This window comes from Entelurus aequoreus, linkage group LG12, assembly GCF_033978785.1.
Source record: "Entelurus aequoreus isolate RoL-2023_Sb linkage group LG12, RoL_Eaeq_v1.1, whole genome shotgun sequence".
Taxonomy (NCBI): Eukaryota; Metazoa; Chordata; class Actinopteri; order Syngnathiformes; family Syngnathidae; genus Entelurus; species Entelurus aequoreus.
The window spans coordinates 2617576-2639389 of NC_084742.1; the positions used below are offsets into that span (position 1 = coordinate 2617576).

Genomic DNA, 21814 nt, shown 5'->3' on the forward strand with positions numbered 1-21814 from the left:
CCTTAGTCTGTACTTTTTAAAAACTTTTTTTCCCCATTGTATAACAAATTAAAAAAATAAAATAAAATAAATACAAAATACAATAACAAAAAAAAAAAGTGTTAAAAGCAGTGTTATGTGAATTGTGGATCTATTTAAGGCTCTAATTACTTCCCACCAAATATTCCACTTTGAATATTTTTTTAGGCAAAATAATGGCAGATTTTGTGTTTTTACCATATAAATTTGACAAAAAGGGCATACAACATAAAAAAGTACAACTTTATGTCAACGGATAAAGCTAAAGTTGACCTATAAAGTAAAAATAAATGTTTATATTTAACGCTTTAATGACTGGGACCCTTTTGGGTCCCTGGGACTTTTGGGGGAGCCCTAATGATTACATTATTACAACCAATTATAATGGTTTTGAAAATGAAAAATATCAAAATGTCCCCCAGCATGCTTTCGTTTTTCAGTGCGCACCCCTCAGTGGAAAAAGTTTGGACACCCCTGCCTTAAATCAGAATAAGAAACATCTTTTTATGCCAAGTATGTAACACACACGCTTAATTTAATTACATGTCTTCTTTTAAATTTGTTTTTTAGTCTTCAATTTGAGGAGCTTTCCGAGTTTTTTATTTTTTATTTTTTTTATTTATTTTATAAACCTTTATTTATAAATTGCAAAATTTACAAACAATTGAGAAATAATAATCAAAATAAGTACAAAATAAGTACAAAAACAGTACAAAACAGCGCCAGGGGGTTGTAAACTCAATAAAGTCACTAAAGAAGAATGCAAAAAAAAATAAAAAAAATAATTAAATTTAAAAAAAATAAAATAAATAAAATAAAAAAAAATTAAAAAAAAAATTTAAAAAAAAAAAATAAAAAAAAAAAATATATATATATAAAACAAAGTGCAAAGACATAGGCTCACACAAGTTCAGTAAATAATTTAAATTCGGAACACAGCATCATCGTTAGGAGCTTTCCGAGTAAAGAGTCCTTTCTAACCACATTGACGTCACGACGTTCCTACTACAAGTCCCACAATGCACGGTCAGCGTTGCGTTCATGTCAGCTCGGACATTCTCAGCACTTTACTTTGTGGCACTCAACCGTATCATTGGCGTTGATTAAACTACTGGTGATTGGACAAGCGGTAGAAACATGGATGGATGGATGATTAGTTTCGCGTAGATCGAGTCAAATCTGGTTGAAATACAAACCTTTTAAACGAATATTGTTTTGCTTTACGTCAAAATCATAACATTGTGAGAGCCCTTCGTTATAAACCTTGGTTAAAGCTGTTAAACGCTAAAATAACTAGTCGCAACTAGTTAGCGGAGGTATTTAGAATGAAGGAATGGAAAGAGGTGGGGGAAAGGAAGCGCATTTGAACGCACAACGCGAATTCCACTGGAGTGATAGCAGGATCGCCGACAGCACGCGAACGCACCATGTCTCTCCGTACCGCTACCAGCTGCGGCGGCGGCGGCGGCAGAGGCGCATTCTCGCCGCGTTCTGTCCAAACAATGACTCCTACTACGGAGCGGAGGAAAGCACGCCAATAGAATGCCTCTGACGGCACCAATTTCGCCGCTAATCAGTCCCCTCACTTAACAAGAACATGTGGATACCCACGGAGCAGGAAAAATACGGCGTCGGTAAGTTTCTGTATTTTTTTGAATTTTTTTTTTTACTGCTTTTATTATCCCTCAACGTGTACTACGCGTGGTGCGTTCACTGACACGACCGTTTTGCCTTTGAGGAATCAGTCTGGCTTGGCTTGTTGTTTACTAAGGGGGGGATGTTTTTATATTTTATAACAACAATAGGGCATGCAGGCTCCGATGAGGCATTGCCTCAATATTTATATCTCCTATGACCTTTTTTTGTGGGTGTGTGTTTATTATTTGCTTTAATAGGCAGAAAGTGCACGTCCTTAATTATGAATGAAGGAAGAAATGTTTTTTTTTTTTTTTAAGCATTGCTGCAGGTTGTGGAATCAAACTGTGACAACAAACCTAACGTAGGAAGCAGAGAAGGGGGGTGGGGGGGTTATGTGGTGAGAATTCCTATTTGCTGCCCCCCCACACACACACACACATCCTCCTCCTCCTCCTCCTCCTCCTCACAATGAGATGATCATAGAGATGTGAGGGTCCTAAATGTCCCATAATAATATCCCCTGAGATGTGTGTGTGATGCTGCAATAATCAATTTCTCAGGGGGGAAAAAAAAAGTGTCACGTCAACACATTTTTCAATGATTATTTTGCATTACAGCCACCCTGGCCTGGCTGAAAGCACACACCTTTTCCACCGTGACGTAAAATCAGTGAGGCAGCAGTGAACTAGGAAGTAAGCCCCCCTGGCCCCTTCAGGTCACACTTGTTACCCTTCCTCGTCATGGCAACCGGGTACCGGACGACATCCTGATATTCCACTTGCACAATTGGACACATCCGAAAAGGAGTCGGAAGAATCAGGGCTTAATAGAGAATGAAGTAGATCTGAATAACTCATTTTTTTAGACATATTTTAGCAGCGCTGCACATCTTTTGTGTTTTTTTTTTTTTTGTGTAGAGGAAGGAACCCGAGTGTTTTCCTGTTGAGAAACGTGCACAGCAACACACAAAAAAAGAGATGTGTGATTTGAGAAGCTGTGTGTTGGCAGCTCTGTCAGAGCTGTCAGGCTGCTTATGAGTGATGGGGAGCGGACGGATCGATGACAGCGTTTTATTTATTTTTTTTACAGTTTTTTTTTTGGTGTTAAACCGGTTTTACGGACCGTTTACGTACAGTAACCAGGGTTTTTTTCCTGGCTCAAATTGAGGCAGAGGCGGTACAATCCTGACCATGCGGCGGAATTTTAACGCCATAAAATGGTAGTTTTTTACCACAAAAACAGTACAAGTTTTTTTTTTTATTCTGGCAACTTAGCTGCCAGTTTTTGTACCGTAAAAATAAATGTACTGTTTGGGTTTTTTTTACCGTTAAAAACAACAACCATGGATTTTACAGTCAAAAACTGGCAGCTCAGTCAACAGAATTTTAACCCAAAAAACAGTAGTAGTTTTTTTCAATTTAAAGTAATACCGTATTTCCTTGAATTAGCGCCGGGGCGGTAATTAATTTAAAACCTCTTCTCACTCTGGCACTTACCAAAGGCATGCGGTAAATGTAAGCATGCGCTAATTATTTTAAAACCTCTTCTCACTCTGGCACTTACCAAAGGCATGCGGTAAATTTAGGCCTGCGCTTATAAATTTGAGTGTGATGTAAGGATACCATCATGAAAAGCACATTTAATTAAAAAAACGTTATTATGGTCTTACCTTTACTTATAAATGAAGTCTATGCGCAGCTCCTTCTGAACAAAAGCATGGATAACTTGTTTATAGAAGTCTTCCTTATCTTTCTTTAGTTTTAAAAGTCTCTCTGTCTCGATGGAGATATTCCTTTAATTATTACCTCCTGCTTCAATTGAGAGTCCAATTTAGGAAACTGTTTTATTTTAGATATGTAATCCTCCATGTTAAAAGTGCAAGCGAGAGGAAAAAATAAACGATCGCTGCTAACTGTTGCTGCTTGTTGTCACTTCTTCTTCTGCAGCCGAGTAGTCGCAAGAAGGATCACTAGCGCCCTCTACCACCAGGAGGCGGGAGTCATTTAATGACTCATATTTGACACACGCAGCTACGGTATATTAATAAAACATAGCTGCTTACTGTTATTTTTAGCATATTCAATAGCTTGGACCTTAAATCCTACTGAATAGCTCTTAATCTTCTTCCCTTTATGCGATTTCAAATTGTTGAAATCAGCCTCCTCCATTTTGAAAATGATGACAGGTGAAGTGTCACTCGTGACGTGACGAGTTTGACCCTGCGGAAATTCTAGGCCTATGCTAATTATTTTGCGAAACAAGTTAGACCCGGTGGTAATTCTAGGCAGGCGCATACTATAAACCCGGCGGCAATTCAAGGAAATACGGTATGCTGTAAAGAACACCGGAAAATGTATTGTCATTTTTATTAATTTGATGGTTAGTTTGCTGTGAAATCATAAGTCAAGCAGATATTTAAGTATTTATTTTTATTTAGACAAAAAACAAGTATAACCCATTTATAACCTCGATTTACAAACTTTACTGGTTTTGGAACATGGCTCGTAAGCTGAAAAGTTTGTATACTGAAGCAGAGTTCCCCGTAAGAAGCAATGTAAACAGGAATAATGTGTTCGAGCCTTGAAAAAAGTCCCTATTTTAGTATATAAAAAATATATGCCGGTATATAAGCTACACCCGCTAAATTTTAGAAGAAAAAATATGTTTCCATATATTGGCAGCACCACACTGCAAAAACTGAAATCTAAGTAAGATTAAATATCTCAAATAAGGGTGATATTTGCTTATTTTCTGTCTGATAAGATAATTCTTCTCACTAAGCAGATTTTATCTTGGAGTCTTTTACTTGTTTTAAGGGTTTTGGTCCTAAATGATGTCAGTAAGATATTACAGCTTGTTGCTGAGATTTGATGAGCTATATTGAGTAAAACATGCTTGAAACTAGAATATCAACTGTTGTGTCATCAACACTCACAAGTATAAAACTACTTTTTTAAAGTCATCATTTCTTACTTCAAGCATGAAAAAAAAATCATGATGCTTAGCGCATGTCATTATGTCAAGATAATGGCACTAGCATTTACTTCATTTAAGAATATTTTTCAACATATTGAGCAAAAAGGTGTCTTTTTTTTCTACCAAGAAAAGTCCACTTGTTATTAGTGAGAATATACTTATTTTAAGGTGTTTTGGGTTCATGGAGGTTAGCTAATTTTACTTGTTTTGGAAAGTCTTGACAAGCAGAATTTTATTGTTCTATTGGCAGATAATTTTGCTTAGTTCGAATAAAATACCCCTAATTTTTTTATTTTTAATTTTTTCTTGTTTTTGAACACTGACTTTTTACAGTGCAGACTATAAGCCGCAGATATATAGGTTGTGAAATGAGTTATTTACACAGAAAGATTATGTAAATGTTTACCTTAATTGTTTTTAAACGGTGTCTGTAACACGGCAGTAAAATGGCTGATCAGACAAAACAGAAGTCATCGTCGTGGACCCACTAGCTGTGGAAGTGAGCTCTCCAACTAGGGGTGTCAAGCTCATTTTAGCTCAGGGGCCGCATGGAGGAAAATCTGTGCACAAGCGGGCCGGACTATTAAAATCATGGCATTAAAACTAAAAAATAAAGACAACTTCAGATTGTTTTCTTTGTCTTACTTTGGCCAAAAATAGAACAAACACATTCTGAAAATATTACAATAAAAATATAGAAAAAAATACCGGAAGCAGTAAAGTTTAGATCCATGAAGGAAAGAAGAAAGTGATTGAATGTTTATAACTGAATACATACATGCATTAAAATGTGTTCTCTTTTGTATTTAAAAAAAAAAATGAATTAAGTAACGTTTAAGACAAAACATTTCCAAAACACAATATAGAATGTGAGATATAACAAGATAATGTATACATTTATCATTTGTTTTCAAAATGGTTAAAGTCAAAGTGGGACCCCAAAAATGTACTGTGGGACCCTATTTTTATGACTTGATGGGGTCCCTGGGACCCCGTTTTGAAAATTCCTAGCGCCAACACTGATGGAGTATTGGTGCGTGCAAAACAGCTACAGGTGGCTGTGGCCTGCGGGCCGGTTCTAATACTAATCAAATATACCGGATCTGGCCCCCGGGACTTGACTTTGACACATAGGAGCTAAACAGACTTAATAACTCCACGGTGACGACTTGGTGAATTTACGAAATTGAAACAACACAAAAAGAATGCCATTGTAAGTTGATAATACTAACAACGACACTTGTAAATGTGTGTTGATTACATTACAATAGCACGTACAAATATGCACGAAAACACTCCTACAGACGGATTTGTATGTACGAATTGTTTCAGCTATATTGCAAAAGTTACAAACGTTGCTTATAACGATAAATGAAGAATCTACACGAGTAGAAACGCTATGGACGATTAGAAGACAGAACAGCACTCGTACTTCCGGTTCAAAGCTTTAAACCGCGGGAAACACTGTCGACACTGCGCAAACTCGTTCAAAAGATGGTGCCATAGGACAAACAATAACACAATATTTCAGTGTCTTTGCTCGCGTTTTATGAGAACTATTTGCATTGTGGCCGTCAGCGGAAAAAAAATCCATAAATTAGCTGCAGGGTTTAAAAAACGTGGGGGGAAAAGTAGCGGCTTATATTCCGAAATGTACGGTATATCAAACCAACATAACAAAACAACACAACAACAGCAAGCTTAACTTTTAGCACACACACATGCTTTTTGGTGCTCTCCAAAACATTAACAACCATGTTGCTACAATAAAAAGAAAAAAAAGGAAAATAATTTTTACCTTGTGTCCTTGCATTGTTTTAACACTCTGGCATCTCCTTGCAGTCACCGCTAGCCTTAGCACAAACTAGCATTGTGAGTTTATCCTTCGTGTCCCTGTAGTGCAGGGGTCACCAACCTTTTTGAAAGCAAGAGCTACTTCTTGGGTAGTGATTAATGCGAAGGGCTACCAGTTTGATACACACTTCAATAAATTGCCAGAAATAGCAAATTTGCTCAATTTACCTTTTAACTCTATGTTATTATCAATAATTAATGATATTTACACTTAATTGAACGGTTTAAAAGAGGAGAAAACACGAAACAAATTACAATTAAATTTTGAAACATAGTTTATCTTCAATTTCGACTCTTTAAAATTCAAAATTCTACCGAAAAAAAGAAGAGAAAAACTAGCTAATTTGAATCTTTTTGAAAAAATTTAAAAAATAATTTATGGAACATCATTAGTAATTTTTCCTGATTAAGATTAATATTAGAATTTTGATGACATGTTTTAAATAGGTTAAAATCCAATCTACACTTTGTTAGAATATATAACAAATTGGACCAAGCTATATTTCTAACAAAGACAAATCATTATTTCTTCTAGATTTTCCAGAACAAAAATTTTAAAAGAAATTCAAAAGACTTTGAAATAAGATTTAAATTTGATTCTACAGATTTTCTAGATTTTCCAGATTTTCCAGAATCATTTTTTTGAATTTTAATCATAATAAGTTTGAAGAAATATTTCACAAATATTCTTCGTCGGAAAAAACAGAAGCTAAAATTAAGAATTAAATTAAAATTTATTTATTATTCTTTACAATAAAAAAAATAAATTACTTGAACATTGATTTAAATTGTCAGGAAAGAAGAGGAAGGAATTTAAAAGGTCAAAAGGTATATGTGTTTAAAAATCCTAAAATCCTTTTTAAGGTTGTATTTTTTCTCTAAAATTGTCTTTCTGAAAGTTATAAGAAGCAAAGTAAAAAAATTAATGAATTTATTTAAACAAGTGAAGACCAAGTCTTTAAAATATTTTCTTGGATTTTCAAATTCTATTTGAGTTTTGTCTCTCTTAGAATTAAAAATGTCGGGCAAAGCGAGACCAGCTTGCTAGTAAATAAATACAATTTAAAAAATAGAGGCAGCTCACTGGTAAGTGCTGCTATTTGAGCTATTTTTAGAACAGACCAGCGGGCTACTCATCTGGTCCTTACGGGCTACCTGGTGCCCGCGGGCACCGCGTTGGTGACCCCTGCTGTAGTGCCTTCTCCTTCACGGTAGTAAAGGTTTACTCTGGCATGTATTTTCCAAAACAGTCTTGTCTCATTGCAACTAGAGACCTGCTGCGGTGCAAAGCCCCATTCGCCGATAAAATCCTCGACGTAATGGTGCCGCGAGCCGGAGGCTAACTTGCTGAAAAGCTAGCTCAAAGCAGTTGCCTAGCAACCCGAAGCTATGCAGCGAGACTGTGAGAGTTTGGTCACATTTAAAGCATTTCTGGTGACACAAAGTGACCTCTGAGACAGGCTGACGCAGTCCTGACAGGCGCATGGTGCGACAATTGTGCAAACAAGCAAGTTGGAAGTGTCGCTAGCTGTCGAAGCTAACAACGCCAAATCACCAATGAGCACGCCGTTGCCATTCTCCTCGCAAATAGTCATTTTTAAGTTCACAGCGAGTCCCCTCTTCTTTCCATAGTTTATGTTTTTAAGACTTAAAAAGCAGGTGTGGATAGACTTCCCTGCTATTAAATGTTATATGTTGTTGTTGGTGTACAACCTCTTGTGGTTAAAAAAATGGTCATAAAAAGTGCATTTTTAAACATCTTTTTTTCACCAATGACCAGAAATTTCAGACTATAAGCCGCTACTTTTGTCCTACGCTTTGACCCTTGCGGCTTATAAAACGGTGCAGCTAATTTCTGGATTTTTCTTCCCTGACGGTCATAATGCAAAGAGTTTAAAACAACAACAACAAGCAAATATACTGAAAAGCTGTTTTTTGTTGTGCTATGGCGCCATCTTTTGGACGAGTTCGCTCGGTGCAGGTGCTATAGTAGTGCAGTGCCCTTCTTTTTAGAGCTTTCAACCGGAAGTACAAGTTCTGTTTCGTCTTGTAGCCGTCCATAGCGTTTCTCTTTGAATTGGAGTGATGAATTTTTCATTCATCACTCCAAGCAACGTCTGTAAGTTTTACAATATAACTAAAACTAATCCGTCCCATGTGTGATGTCTGTAGGAGTGTTGCCATGCATATTTGTACGTAACACCGTAATGTAATCACGTTATTAGCATTAGCTACTGTACTAACACATTTACGAGTGTCAGTGTTGGTACTATTAAATTACATTGGCATTCTTTTTGTATTGTTTCAGTTTTGTAAATTTACCAAGTTGTCACCGTGGAGTTATTGAGTCTGTTTATCTGATTGGAGACCGAGCTTTCGCAGCGAGTGGGTCCATGAGATGACTTCTGTTTTGTTTGAAAATCCATTTTACTGCCGTGTTACAGACACAGTTTGAAAATAAACTAAATAACAATTTACAAATTATGTGTAAATAACTAAATCCGCAAAGTATATATCTGCGGTTTATTGTCCGGTGCGGCTAATATATGGAAAAACATATTTTTTTAATTTAGTGGGTGCAGCTTATGAACCGGAAGTCTGGAAAACACGGTACACATAGTACGGATAAGAGTACCGATGAATACCGATATTGATATTGTCATCGATACTGATAAAATCCTAACGATATACATCCCTTGTCGAGACATGACACTCATTTGTGTAGCATCTATTTGGACAATAATGGCTGGGTGTTGTGGCTAATATATATATATATATATATATATATATATATATATATATATATTATATATATATATATATATATATATATATATATATATATATATATACACATCATATATATATATATATATATATATATATATACACATCATATATATATATATATATATATATATACACATCATATATATATATACACACATATATATATATATATATATATATATGTGTATATATATATATATATATATATATACACATATATATATATATATATGTGTATATATATATATATATATATATATATATGTGTATATATATATATATATATATATATATATATATATATATATATATACATATATATATATATGTATATATACATATATATATATATATATATATATATATATATATATATATATATATATATATATATATATATATATATATATATATATATATACATATATATATATATATATATATATATATATATATATATATATATATATATATATTAGCCACAACACCCAGCCATTATTGTCCAAATAGATGCTACACAAATGAGTGTCATGTCTCGACAAGGGATGTATATCGTTAGGATTTTATATAGATATATATATATATATATATATATATATATATATATATATATATATATATATATATATATATATATATATATATATATATACACACTACCGTTCAAAAGTTTGGGGTCACATTGAAATGTCCTTATTTTTGAAGGAAAAGCACTGTACTTTTCAATGAAGATAACTTTAAACTAGTCTTAACTTTACAGAAATACACTCTATACATTGCTAATGTGCTAAATGACTATTCTAGCTGCAAATGTCTGGTTTTTGGTGCAATATCTACATAGGTGTATAGAGGCCCATTTCCAGCAACTATCACTCCAGTGTTCTAATGGTACAATGTGTTTGCTCATTGGCTCAGAAGGCTAATTGATGATTAGAAAACCCTTGTGCAATCATGTTCACACATCTGAAAACACTTTAGCTCGTTACAGAAGCTACAAAACTGACCTTCCTTTGAGCAGATTGAGTTTCTGGAGCATCACATTTGTGGGGTCAATTAAACGCTCAAAATGGCCAGAAAAAGAGAACTTTCATCTGAAACTCGACAGTCTATTCTTGTTCTTAGAAATGAAGGCTCGAACACAAAATTGTTTGGGTGACCCCAAACTTTTGAACGGTAGTGTATATATATAAAGGTTTATTTGAAATAGGGACATATACAGAAACATAGATATCTGAAACAGTTATCCAATGTATGCATCATAGTGTTTGTAGCCAAAGCTAATTTACAATACTTGTCCCCAACAGCAACACAGATCTAACATCATTAAAAATAAGAAAATAAAAAGAATAAGGCAAAGAGGAGTCAATAATAATGATAATAGTAATAATACAGACAAAGTGCAAACTAGATAAAAGCCAATAATAATAATAATAATAATACAGACAAAGTGCAAACTAGATAAAATACAATACAAGCTGTACACCAGGGGTCACCAACGCGGTGCCCGCGGGCACCAGGTAGCCCGTAAGGACCAGATGAGTAGCCCGCTGGCCTGTTCTAAAAATAGCTCAAATAGCAGCACTTACCAGTGAGCTGCCTCTATTTTTTAAATCGTATTTATTTACTAGCAAGCTGGTCTCGCTTTGCCCGACATTTTTAATTCTAAGAGAGACAAAACTAAAAAAAAATGTGAAAATCCAAGAAAATATTTTAAAGACTTGGTCTTCACTTGTTTAAATAAATTCATTAATTTTTTTACTTTGCTTCTTATAACTTTCAGAAAGACAATTTTAGAGAAAAAAATACAACCTTAAAAATGATTTTAGGATTTTTAAACACATATACCTTTTTACCTTTTAAATTCCTTCCTCTTCTTTCCTGACAATTTAAATCAATGTTCAAGTAATTTTTTTTTTTTTTTTGTAAAGAATAATAAATAAATTTTAATTTAATTCTTCATTTTAGCTTCTGTTTTTTCGACGAAGAATATTTGTGAAATATTTCTTCAAACTTATAATGATTAAAATTCAAAAAAATTATTCCGGCAAATCTAGAAAATCTGTAGAATCAAATTTAAATCTTATTTCAAAGTCTTTTGAATTTCTTTTAAAAATTTTGTTCTGGAAAATCTAGAAGAAATAATGATTTGTCTTTGTTAGAAATATAGCTTGGTCCAATTTGTTATATATTCTAACAAAGTGTAGATTGGATTTTAACCTATTTAAAACATGTCATCAAAATTCTACAATTAATCTTAATCAGGAAAAATGACTAATGATGTTCCATAAATTCTTTTTTTAATTTTTTCAAAAAGATTAGAATTAGCTAGTTTTTCTCTTCTTTTTTTTCGGTTGAATTTTGAATTTTAAAGAGTCGAAATTGAAGATAAACTATGTTTCAAAATGTAATTGTCATTTTTTTGGTGTTTTCTCCTCTTTTAAACCGTTCAATTAAGTGTAAATATCATTAATTATTAATAATAACATTGAGTTAAAGGTAAATTGAGCAAATTGGCTATTTCTGGCAATTTATTTAAGTGTGTATCAAACTGGTAGCCCTTCGCATTAATCACTACCCAAGAAGTAGCTCTTGCTTTCAAAAAGGTTGCTGACCCCTGCTGTACACTGACTACCCAAAAGTCTACTAGATGCTGTAGTATCATCCCTGAAATGTGAGGGCTGCCCTCACTTTCGTGCGATACTGCAGTTTAATGCATCGCTATATTTGTTTTTGCTCTCTTCCAATTGATGCGGTCGCAGGATTTTGAATAAAAGTAGCAAATTGACACCAACATTTGTGTCGAGACTCAATATTCCATTAGCAGGCTTTCAAAATTCTGCACATTCTGTGGGGAGTGGTTCAACAAATTAATCCAGCTAATCCCAAATTGACCCTTGATCCTCATCTTGGGGGTCATGGAATAACACCTAATTTATTCATACCAGTCAGAACAGCTGTTGCCCTTGCCGGAATTTGCATACATTTGATTTAATTCCATCTCAGTTGCATAATAAATAAGCTTGTTTTTTTTTTTTTCCCGCTGTGAACTGAATTCCAAACGTGACGCGCTTCAATGCACCCTTCGCCGTTTGTAAATATGCGCAGAAGTTGCCGCCTCAGCCGTTTTCAACATTTTTCACTTCCTGTAAGTTTGGCTCATGGGAAGTGATCGGGAGGTCCTCGGGTGGCGTTTGATCTGGGACCATGCTGGATAAGGATCAGGGCAGCTCGCTTCTTAATTGGAGCGCCGCTGTCGGCGTTTGATGTCCATTCATCCCTCCGACGTTCAGGACACCGCCGCCATCGATGCAATTTCAATCGACTCAAGGCCAGTTGGTATTGAGGCGCCTTATGGTTTCTAACCTGGAGAAAGATCCATTTAGGCTCCCTACACGCATAAGCGCCGATCCGTGAGATTGATGGCAACTTTCAATCTTTAAAATAATCTTTGAAAAGTCAATCTTGTTGTTGTTAATTTTGTGGCGAGTTTGATTTGTCGTACATAATTAAAAAAAAGTCACAAATCATATACTCTATAATTACCAAAGCCTAACCAAGATGTTATTGTGCCCAATAATGAAGTAATGACGCAATCATCTTGACTTTGAACAATAGCATAGTTTCTCCACAGCCATACATGTCACACTGAGGGTAGCAGTATGAACAATGCCAACACTGTCATAAACATGTGCCATATAGTGAAACCACACATTCTGGGAGAATATTTGGATCCTAAAACAACATAAACACTACAGAACAAATTCCCAGAATTCCCTGCAGCACCAACTCTTCCGGGACGCTACAATATAAACACACGCCATTGGTGGATCGACACCGAACATGCACTGTAATGCGTATCAAGTCGATACTACTATGTTTACGTCGATATTTTTTAACATCACAAAATCTTCTTTCGTTTAAAAAAAATGTATATTATGTTTATAAACTCAGGAAATACGTCCCCGGACACATGAGGACTTCGAATATGACCAATGTGCGATCCTGTAACTACTTGGTATCGGATTGATACCCACATTTGTGGTGTCATCCCAAACTAATGTAAAGTATCAAACAACAGAAGAATAAGTGATTATTACATTTTAACAGAAGTGTAGATAGAACATGTTAAAAAAGAAAGTAAGCAGATATGTGTGAATTAGTGTGTGAATTATATTTATATAGCGCTTTTCTCTAGTGACTCAAAGCACTTTTACATAGTGAAACCCAATATCTAAGTTACATTTGAACCAGTGCGGGTGGCACTGGGAGCAGGTGGGTAAAGTGTCTTGCCCAAGGACACAACGGTAGCGACTAGGATGGCGGAAGCGGGGATCGAACCTGGGACCCTCAAGTTGCTGGCACAGCCACTCTACCAACGGAGCCATACCGCCCCGACTATATTAACAGTAAATGAACAAGTAGATTAATAACTCAATTTAACCTCACCCTAAAAAAACCACATGATTTCAACAAATGCTGGAAAATTTGGAAAACTGACTGTTTTGATGTTTTACTTGTTTTATAGAACATGTTAAAAGAGAAAGTAAGCAGATATTAACAGTAAATGAACAAGTAGATTAATAACTAATTTTCTACCACTTGTCCTTTAATAATGTTGACAAAAACAATATGTTACTGCATACGTCAGCAGACTAATTAGGAGTCTTTGTTTGTTTACTTACTACTAAAAGACAAGTTGTCTTGTATGTTCACTATTTTATTTAAGGACAAAATTGCAATAATAAACATATGTTTAATTTACCGTAAGATTATTTTGTTAAAATAAAGCCAATAATGACATTTTTTGTGGTCCCCTTTATTTAAAAAAGTACCGAAATACTTTTGGTACCGGTACCGGTACCAAAATATTGGTATCGGGACAACACTAGTTCCTTTTAACCTCAACCTAAAAAAACACATGATTTCAACAAATGGTGGAAAATTTGTAAAACTGACCGTTTTGATGTTTTACTTGTTTTATAGAACATGTTAAAAGAGAAAGTAAGCAGATATTAACAGTAAATGAACAAGTAGATTAATAATACATTTTCTGCCACTTGTCCTTAATAATGTTGACAAAAACAATATGTTACTGCATACGTCAGCAGACTAATTAGGAGTCTTTGTTTGTTTACTTACTACTAAAAGACAAGTTGTCTTGTATGTTCACTATTTTATTTAAGGACAAAATTGCAATAATAAACATATGTTTAATTTACCGTGAGATTTTTTTGTTAAAATAAAGCCAATAATGAAATTTTTTGTGGTCCCCTTTATTTAAAAAAGTACCGAAAAGTACCGAAATACTTTTGGTACCGGTACCGGTACCAAAATATTGGTATCGGGACAACACTAGTACCTTTTAACCTCAACCTAAAAAAAACACATGATTTCAACAAATGCTGGAAAATTTGGAAAACGGACCGTTTTGATGTTTTACTTGTTTTATAGAACATGTTAAAAGAGAAAGTAAGCAGATATTAACAGTAAATGAACAAGTAGATTAATAATTAATTTTCTACCACTTGTCCTTAATAATGTTGACAAAAACAATATGTTACTGCATACGTCAGCAGACTAATTAGGAGTCTTTGTTTGTTTACTTACTACTAAAAGACAAGTTGTCTTGTATGTTCACTATTTTATTTAAGGACAAAATTGCAATAATAAACATATGTTTAATTTACCGTAAAATTATTTTGTTAAAATAAAGTCAATAATGACATTTTTTGGGGTCCCCTTTATTTAAAAAAGTACCGAAAAGTACCGAAATACTTTTGGTACCGGTACCAAAATATTGGTATCGGGACAACACTAGTTCCTTTTAACCTCAACCTAAAAAAACCACATGATTTCAACAAATGCTGGAAAATTTGGAAAACTGACTGTTTTGATGTTTTACTTGTTTTATAGAACATGTTAAAAGAGAAAGTAAGCAGATATTAACAGTAAATGAACAAGTAGATTAATAAATAATTTTCTACCACTTGTCCTTAATAATTTTGACAAAAACAATATGTTACTGCATACGTCAGCAGACTAATTAAGAGCCTTTCTTTGTTTGTTTACTTACTACTAAAAGACAAGTTGTCTTGTATGTTCACTATTTTATTTAAGGACAAAATTGCAATAATAAACATATGTTTCATGTACCGTGAGATTTTTTTGTTAAAATAAAGCCAATAATGACATTTTTTGTGGTCCCCTTTATTTCATTCAGAATTCATTGGCTGCGCTTCAGAGCAGCGGCTTCGTGCGAGCGCTCCTGGAAGTGTAGACCGATTTGGCAAAAATACCCCTCAATTCAGTCAATTTCATGGCTGGCTCACAGCGTGTTCACTCCGTGATCACTTACGACCGACTTACGATTCTGGATGTGGAGAGATCGGGCCATTTTGGGCTGATAGATGCGTGTACGGTGGACCTGCTCGCTAGCTTGGGAATTCTTCGCGAGCTACATCCAGCAGTGGCCTTTGAAGCAGCGGCGTCGACTACCAGCGGAGACCGTCGGAGAAAGAGACGTAAGCGATGCGCTCGGAAGCAGAAGCGGGGGTGTCGGGCGGGGCTAACAACAAAGCTAAATGCTTTGTTGTTAGCGGGGCTAACGAAAAAGCTAAATGCTAATCCACAAAGAAGCGCTAATAAGGAGTCTGTTAAGCTAGAACTAGCCAGCGCCAGGCTGGATAATCTCTGCACACATAGCAATTCTTCTAGAATAATATACAACTCACATAATGTTTTTTCTGCGTCAGAGGTGGACATGCATTTTACTGAGGTGGCAAACAATCTAAAAATTCCTGTCATATCAATTCCTAGATATGGTCGAAATTATTTAAAGTGCACTATGCATAATAAACGTAACATTATTAATATTGCTACTACGGATACTTTCAACAAAAACTCCTCAAAACAGCCCACTACCTATAATATGGGCTTTTTAAACATAAGGTCATTGTCTTCCAAAACGTTATTAGTTAATGAAGTCATCAGAGACAACAATCTTGATGTCGTTGGTCTAGCCGAGACCTGGCTCAAACCAGACGAATTTTTTGCGCTGGGTGAGGCGTCTCCTCCTGGCTATGCGGGAACGCATATTGCCCGCCCCATTAAAAGGGGTGGGGGTGTTGCACTAATATACAACAAAAACTTTAGCCTTACCTCGGACCTAAATAATAAATATAACTCGTTTGAGGTGCTCACTATGAGGTTTGTCACACCGCTGCCTCTCCACCTGGCTGTCATCTACCGCCCCCCTGGGCCCTATTCGGACTTTATCAATGAATTTTCAGAGTTCGTTGCTGATCTAGTGACGCACGCCGACAATATAATCATAATGGGAGACTTTAACATCCATATGAATACCCCATCGGACCCTCCATGCGTGGCGCTCCAGACTATAATTGATAGCTGTGGTCTTACACAAATAATAAATGAACCCACGCATCGCAACGGTAATACGATAGATCTAGTGCTTGTCAGGGGTGTCACCACCTCTAAAGTTACGATACTCCCGTACACTAAAGTAATGTCCGATCATTACCTTATAAAATTAGAAGTTCTGACTCATTGTCAACAAACTAATAATAATAATAATAACGACTATAGCAGCCGCAACATTAATACTGCCACAACGACGACTCTTATTGACCTACTGCCTTCAGTAATGGCACCATTCCCAAATTATGTGGGCTCTATTGATAACCTCACTAACAACTTTAACGACGCCCTGCGCGACACCATTGATATTGTAGCACCGCTAAAGCTAAAAAGGGCCCCTAAAAGGCGTACCCCATGGTTTACAGAAGAAACTAAAGCCCAGAAATTATCATGTAGAAAGCTGGAACGCAAATGGCGTGCGACTAAACTTGAGGTTTTCCATCAAGCATGGAGTGATAGTTTAATAACTTATAAACGCATGCTTACCTCAGCTAAAGCTAAATATTACTCAAATCTCATCCACCTCAACAAAAATGATCCTAAATTTTTGTTTAGTACAGTAGCATCGCTAACCCAACAAGAGACTCCTCCCAGTAGCTCCACCCACTCAGCAGATGACTTTATGAATTTCTTTAATAAGAAAATTGAAGTCATTAGAAAAGAGATTAAAGACAACGCATCCCAGCTACAACTGGGTTCTATTAACACAAATACGACGGTATATACGACGGACATTGCCCTCCAAAATAGTTTCTCTCTCTTTGATGAAATAACATTGGAGGAATTGTTAAAATGTGTAAATGGGACAAAACAAACAACATGTTTACTTGACCCAATTCCTGGGAAACTTATCAAGGAGCTTTTTGTTTTATTAGGTCCATCAGTGTTAAATATTATAAACTTATCACTTTCCTCTGGTACTGTTCCTCTAGCATTCAAAAAAGCGGTTATTCATCCTCTACTCAAAAGACCTAACCTCGATCCTGACCTCATGGTGAACTACCGGCCGGTGTCCCACCTACCGTTTATCTCGAAAATTCTCGAAAAAATTGTTGCACAGCAGCTAAATGAACACTTAGTGACTAACAATCTCTGTGAACCTTTTCAATCCGGTTTCAGGGCAAATCACTCTACGGAGACAGCCCTCGCAAAAATGACTAATGATCTATTGCTGACGATGGATTCTGATGCTTCATCTATGTTGCTGCTTCTTGATCTTAGCGCCGCTTTCGATACTGTTGATCATAATATTTTATTAGAGCGTATCAAAACGCGTATTGGGATGTCAGACTTAGCCTTGTCTTGGTTTAACTCTTATCTTACTGACAGGATGCAGTGTGTCTCCCATAACAATGTGACCTCGGACTATGTTAAGGTAACGTGCGGAGTTCCCCAGGGTTCAGTTCTTGGCCCTGCACTCTTTAGTATTTACATGCTGCCGCTGGGTGACATTATACGCAAATACGGTGTTAGCTTTCACTGTTATGCTGATGACACCCAACTCTACATGCCCCTAAAGCTGACCAACACGCCGGATTGTAGTCAGCTGGAGGCGTGTCTTAATGAAATTAAACAATGGATGTCCGCTAACTTTTTGCAACTCAACGCTAAGAAAACGGAAATGCTGATTATCGGTCCTGCTCAACACCAACATCTATTTAATAATACCACCTTAACATTTGACAACCAAACAATTAAACAAGGCGACTCGGTAAAGAATCTGGGTATTATCTTCCACCCAACTCTCTCGTTTGAGTCACACATTAAGAGTGTTACTAAAACGGCCTTCTTTCATCTCCGTAATATCGCTAAAATTCGTTCCATTTTGTCCACAAGCGATGCTGAGATCATTATCCATGCGTTCGTTACGTCTCGTCTCGATTACTGTAACGTATTATTTTCGGGCCTCCCTATGTCTAGCATTAAAAGATTACAGATGGTACAAAATGCGGCTGCTAGACTTTTGACAAAAACAAGAAAGTTTGATCATATTACGCCTATACTGGCTCACTTGCACTGGCTTCCTGTGCACCTAAGATGCGACTTTAAGGTTTTACTACTTACGTATAAAATACTACACGGTCAAGCTCCTGCCTATCTTGACGATTGTATTGTACCATATGTCCCGGCAAGAAATCTGCGTTCAAAGAACTCCGGCTTATTAGTGATTCCCAGAGCCCAAAAAAAGTCTGCGGGCTATAGAGCGTTTTCTATTCGGGCTCCAATACTATGGAATGCCCTCCCGGTAAAAGTTAGAGATGCTACCTCAGTAGAAGCATTTAAGTCTCATCTTAAAACTCATTTGTATACTCTAGCCTTTAAATAGACTCCCTTTTTAGACCAGTTGATCTGCCGTTTCTTTTCTTTTCTTTTCTACTCTGCTCCGGGGTGGACCGCTAGCCTGTCCATCAGATGGGGACATCTCTACGCTGCTGACCCGTCTCCGCTCGGGATGGTTCCCGCTGGCCCCACCATGGACTGGACTTTCGCTGATGTGTTGGACTTTCACAATATTATGTCAGACCCACTCGACACCGAGGATGTCGTTGTGGCTTGTACAGCCCTTTGAGACACTTGTGATTTAGGGCTATATAAATAAACATTGATTGATTGATTGATTGATTTAAAAAAGTACCGAAAAGTACCGAAATACTTTTGGTACCGGTACCAAAATATTGGTATCGGGACAACACTAGTACCTTTTAACCTCAACCTTAAAAAACCACATGATTTCAACAAATGCTGGAAAATTTGGAAAACTGACTGTTTTGATGTTTTACTTGTTTTATAGAACATGTTAAAAGAGAAAGTAAGCAGATATTAACAGTAAATGAACAAGTAGATTAATAATGAATTTTCTACCACTTGTCCTTAATAATGTTGACAAAAACAATATGTTACTGCATACGTCAGCAGACTAATTAGGAGCCTTTGTTTGTTTACTTACTACTAAAAGACAAGTTGTCTTGTATGTTCACTATTTTATTTAAGGACAAAATTGCAATAATAAACATATGTTTGATTTACCATAGGATTATTTTGTTAAAATAAAGCCAATAATGACATTTTTTGTGGTCCCCTTTATTTAAAAAAAGTACCGAAAAGTACCGAAATACTTTTGGTACCGGTACCGGTACCAAAATATTGGTATCGGGACAACACTAGTTCCTTTTAACCTCAACCTTAAAAAACAACATGATTTCAACAAATGCTGGAAAATTTGGAAAACGGACCGTTTTGATGTTTTACTTGTTTTATAGAACATGTTAAAAGAGAAAGTAAGCAGATATTAACAGTAAATGAACAAGTAGATTAATAATTAATTTTCTACCACTTGTCCTTTAATAATGTTGACAAAAACAATATGTTACTGCATACGTCAGCAGACTAATTAGGAGTCTTTGTTTGTTTACTTACTACTAAAAGACAAGTTGTCTTGTATGTTCGCTATTTTATTTAAGGACAAAATTGCAATAATAAACATATGTTTAATTTACCGTAAGATTATTTTGTTAAAATAAAGCCAATAATGACATTTTTTGTGGTCCCCTTTATTTAAAAAAAGTACCGAAAAGTACCGAAATACTTTTGGTACCGGTACCGGTACCAAAATATTGGTATCGGGACAACACTAGTTCCTTTTAACCTCAACCTTAAAAAACCACATGATTTCAACAAATGCTGGAAAATTTGGAAAACGGACCGTTTTGATGTTTTACTTGTTTTATAGAACATGTTAAAAGAGAAAGTAAGCAGATATTAACAGTAAATGAACAAGTAGATTAATAAATAATTTTCTACCACTTGTCCTTAATAATGTTGACAAAAACAATATGTTACTGCATACGTCAGCAGACTAATTAGGAGTCTTTGTTTGTTTACTTACTACTAAAAGACAAGTTGTCTTGTATGTTCGCTATTTTATTTAAGGACAAAATTGCAATAATAAACAAATGTTTAATTTACCGTAAAATTATTTTGTTAAAATAAAGCCAATAATTAAATTTTTTGTGGTCCCCTTTATTTAGAAAAGTACCGAAATACTTTTGGTACCGGTAACAGTACCAAAATATTGGTATGGGGACAACACTAATACATGCACACCGAGGCAGGACGTGGACGCCGAGACGGAAGAAAATAAGTTCTCAAAGCTGCACGGCGTCTTCTCAATTAGGCCATTTTGATTAAGCCAATCAGGCGTGTCATTGCTCATCACACATGTAGACTCATAATTAAACTATTTAACGAGCCGGTCTGCGTCAGCCCGGTCGTGAGCAATGATTGACGATCGGGAATAAGAGCGTAGACTCATTGCCCAGTTGTCGGCGGCGGGAATGTCATGACCCGCCCCCATCCTTACTCGGGGTGGGCGTGTCAGGTCATTGTCAAGGGGGCAGCCGCCCTGCTCCGTCAGCCCCCAAACTCTCCGTCTACTCCCCGCGGTGGATTAGCAGGTTGTTTGGAGAGATGGGAGGCTTGGGGGAGGGGCTTGGGGGAGGGGCTTGTAGTTGCTTCATCTGGAAAGATGGCGGCCCTTGTCCGCCACACACGTTTAATAAACAAATGCGGGATTTCGATGAAGCATTAACATATTAAATAATGCTAAATAAATGACATATATTGATATTTGACACAGATGTTTTATTTAACAAGTATATTACATATTTTTGGCCACTGTAATATTACACACAGTTTGAACAGTAACACTGTGTTTGAATATTTCATTAAGTGATTTTTTTGGGCGTGCCACTGGGGGTACTTGTACCACTGATCTAGAAGATCTTTGACTAGCATTTTTCAGTAGATCCCTAAAATAGCAGAGGGTTCTTGTTGTATAGAGGATCTTTGACTAGCATTTTTCAGTAGATTCCTAAAAAACAGAATGTTGTTTTTTTTCGATAGAGGATCTTTGACTGGCATTTTTCAGTAGATCCCTAAAAACAGTAGAAGTTATTGTTATATAGAGGATCTTTGACTAGCAATTTTCAGTAGATTCATAAAAACAGCGGAGGGTATTGTTATATAGAGGATCTTTGACTAGCAATTTTCAGTAGATTCATAAAAACAGCAGAGGGTATTGTTATATAGAGGATCTTTGACT

At 35.8% G+C, this 21814-nt stretch overlaps 1 protein-coding gene across 9 annotated transcripts in view; it reads left to right on the plus strand.

The window, feature by feature from the left end:
- The first annotated feature begins 1284 nt into the window (after positions 1–1284).
- Positions 1285–21814, plus strand: part of dock4b (dedicator of cytokinesis 4b) — a 313423-nt gene continuing 292893 nt past the window's right edge. For 3 of the 9 annotated variants that reach the window (XM_062064473.1, XM_062064468.1, XM_062064469.1), the window contains exon 1: positions 1287–1652. In XM_062064473.1, coding sequence (XP_061920457.1) covers positions 1616–1652 — 37 coding nt within the window. In that variant the 5' untranslated portion in view covers positions 1287–1615. Of the gene's footprint in view, positions 1653–21814 lie in introns of all 9 variants that reach the window. The other 6 variants (XM_062064467.1, XM_062064471.1, XM_062064470.1 and 3 more) reach the window with 4 other exon arrangements.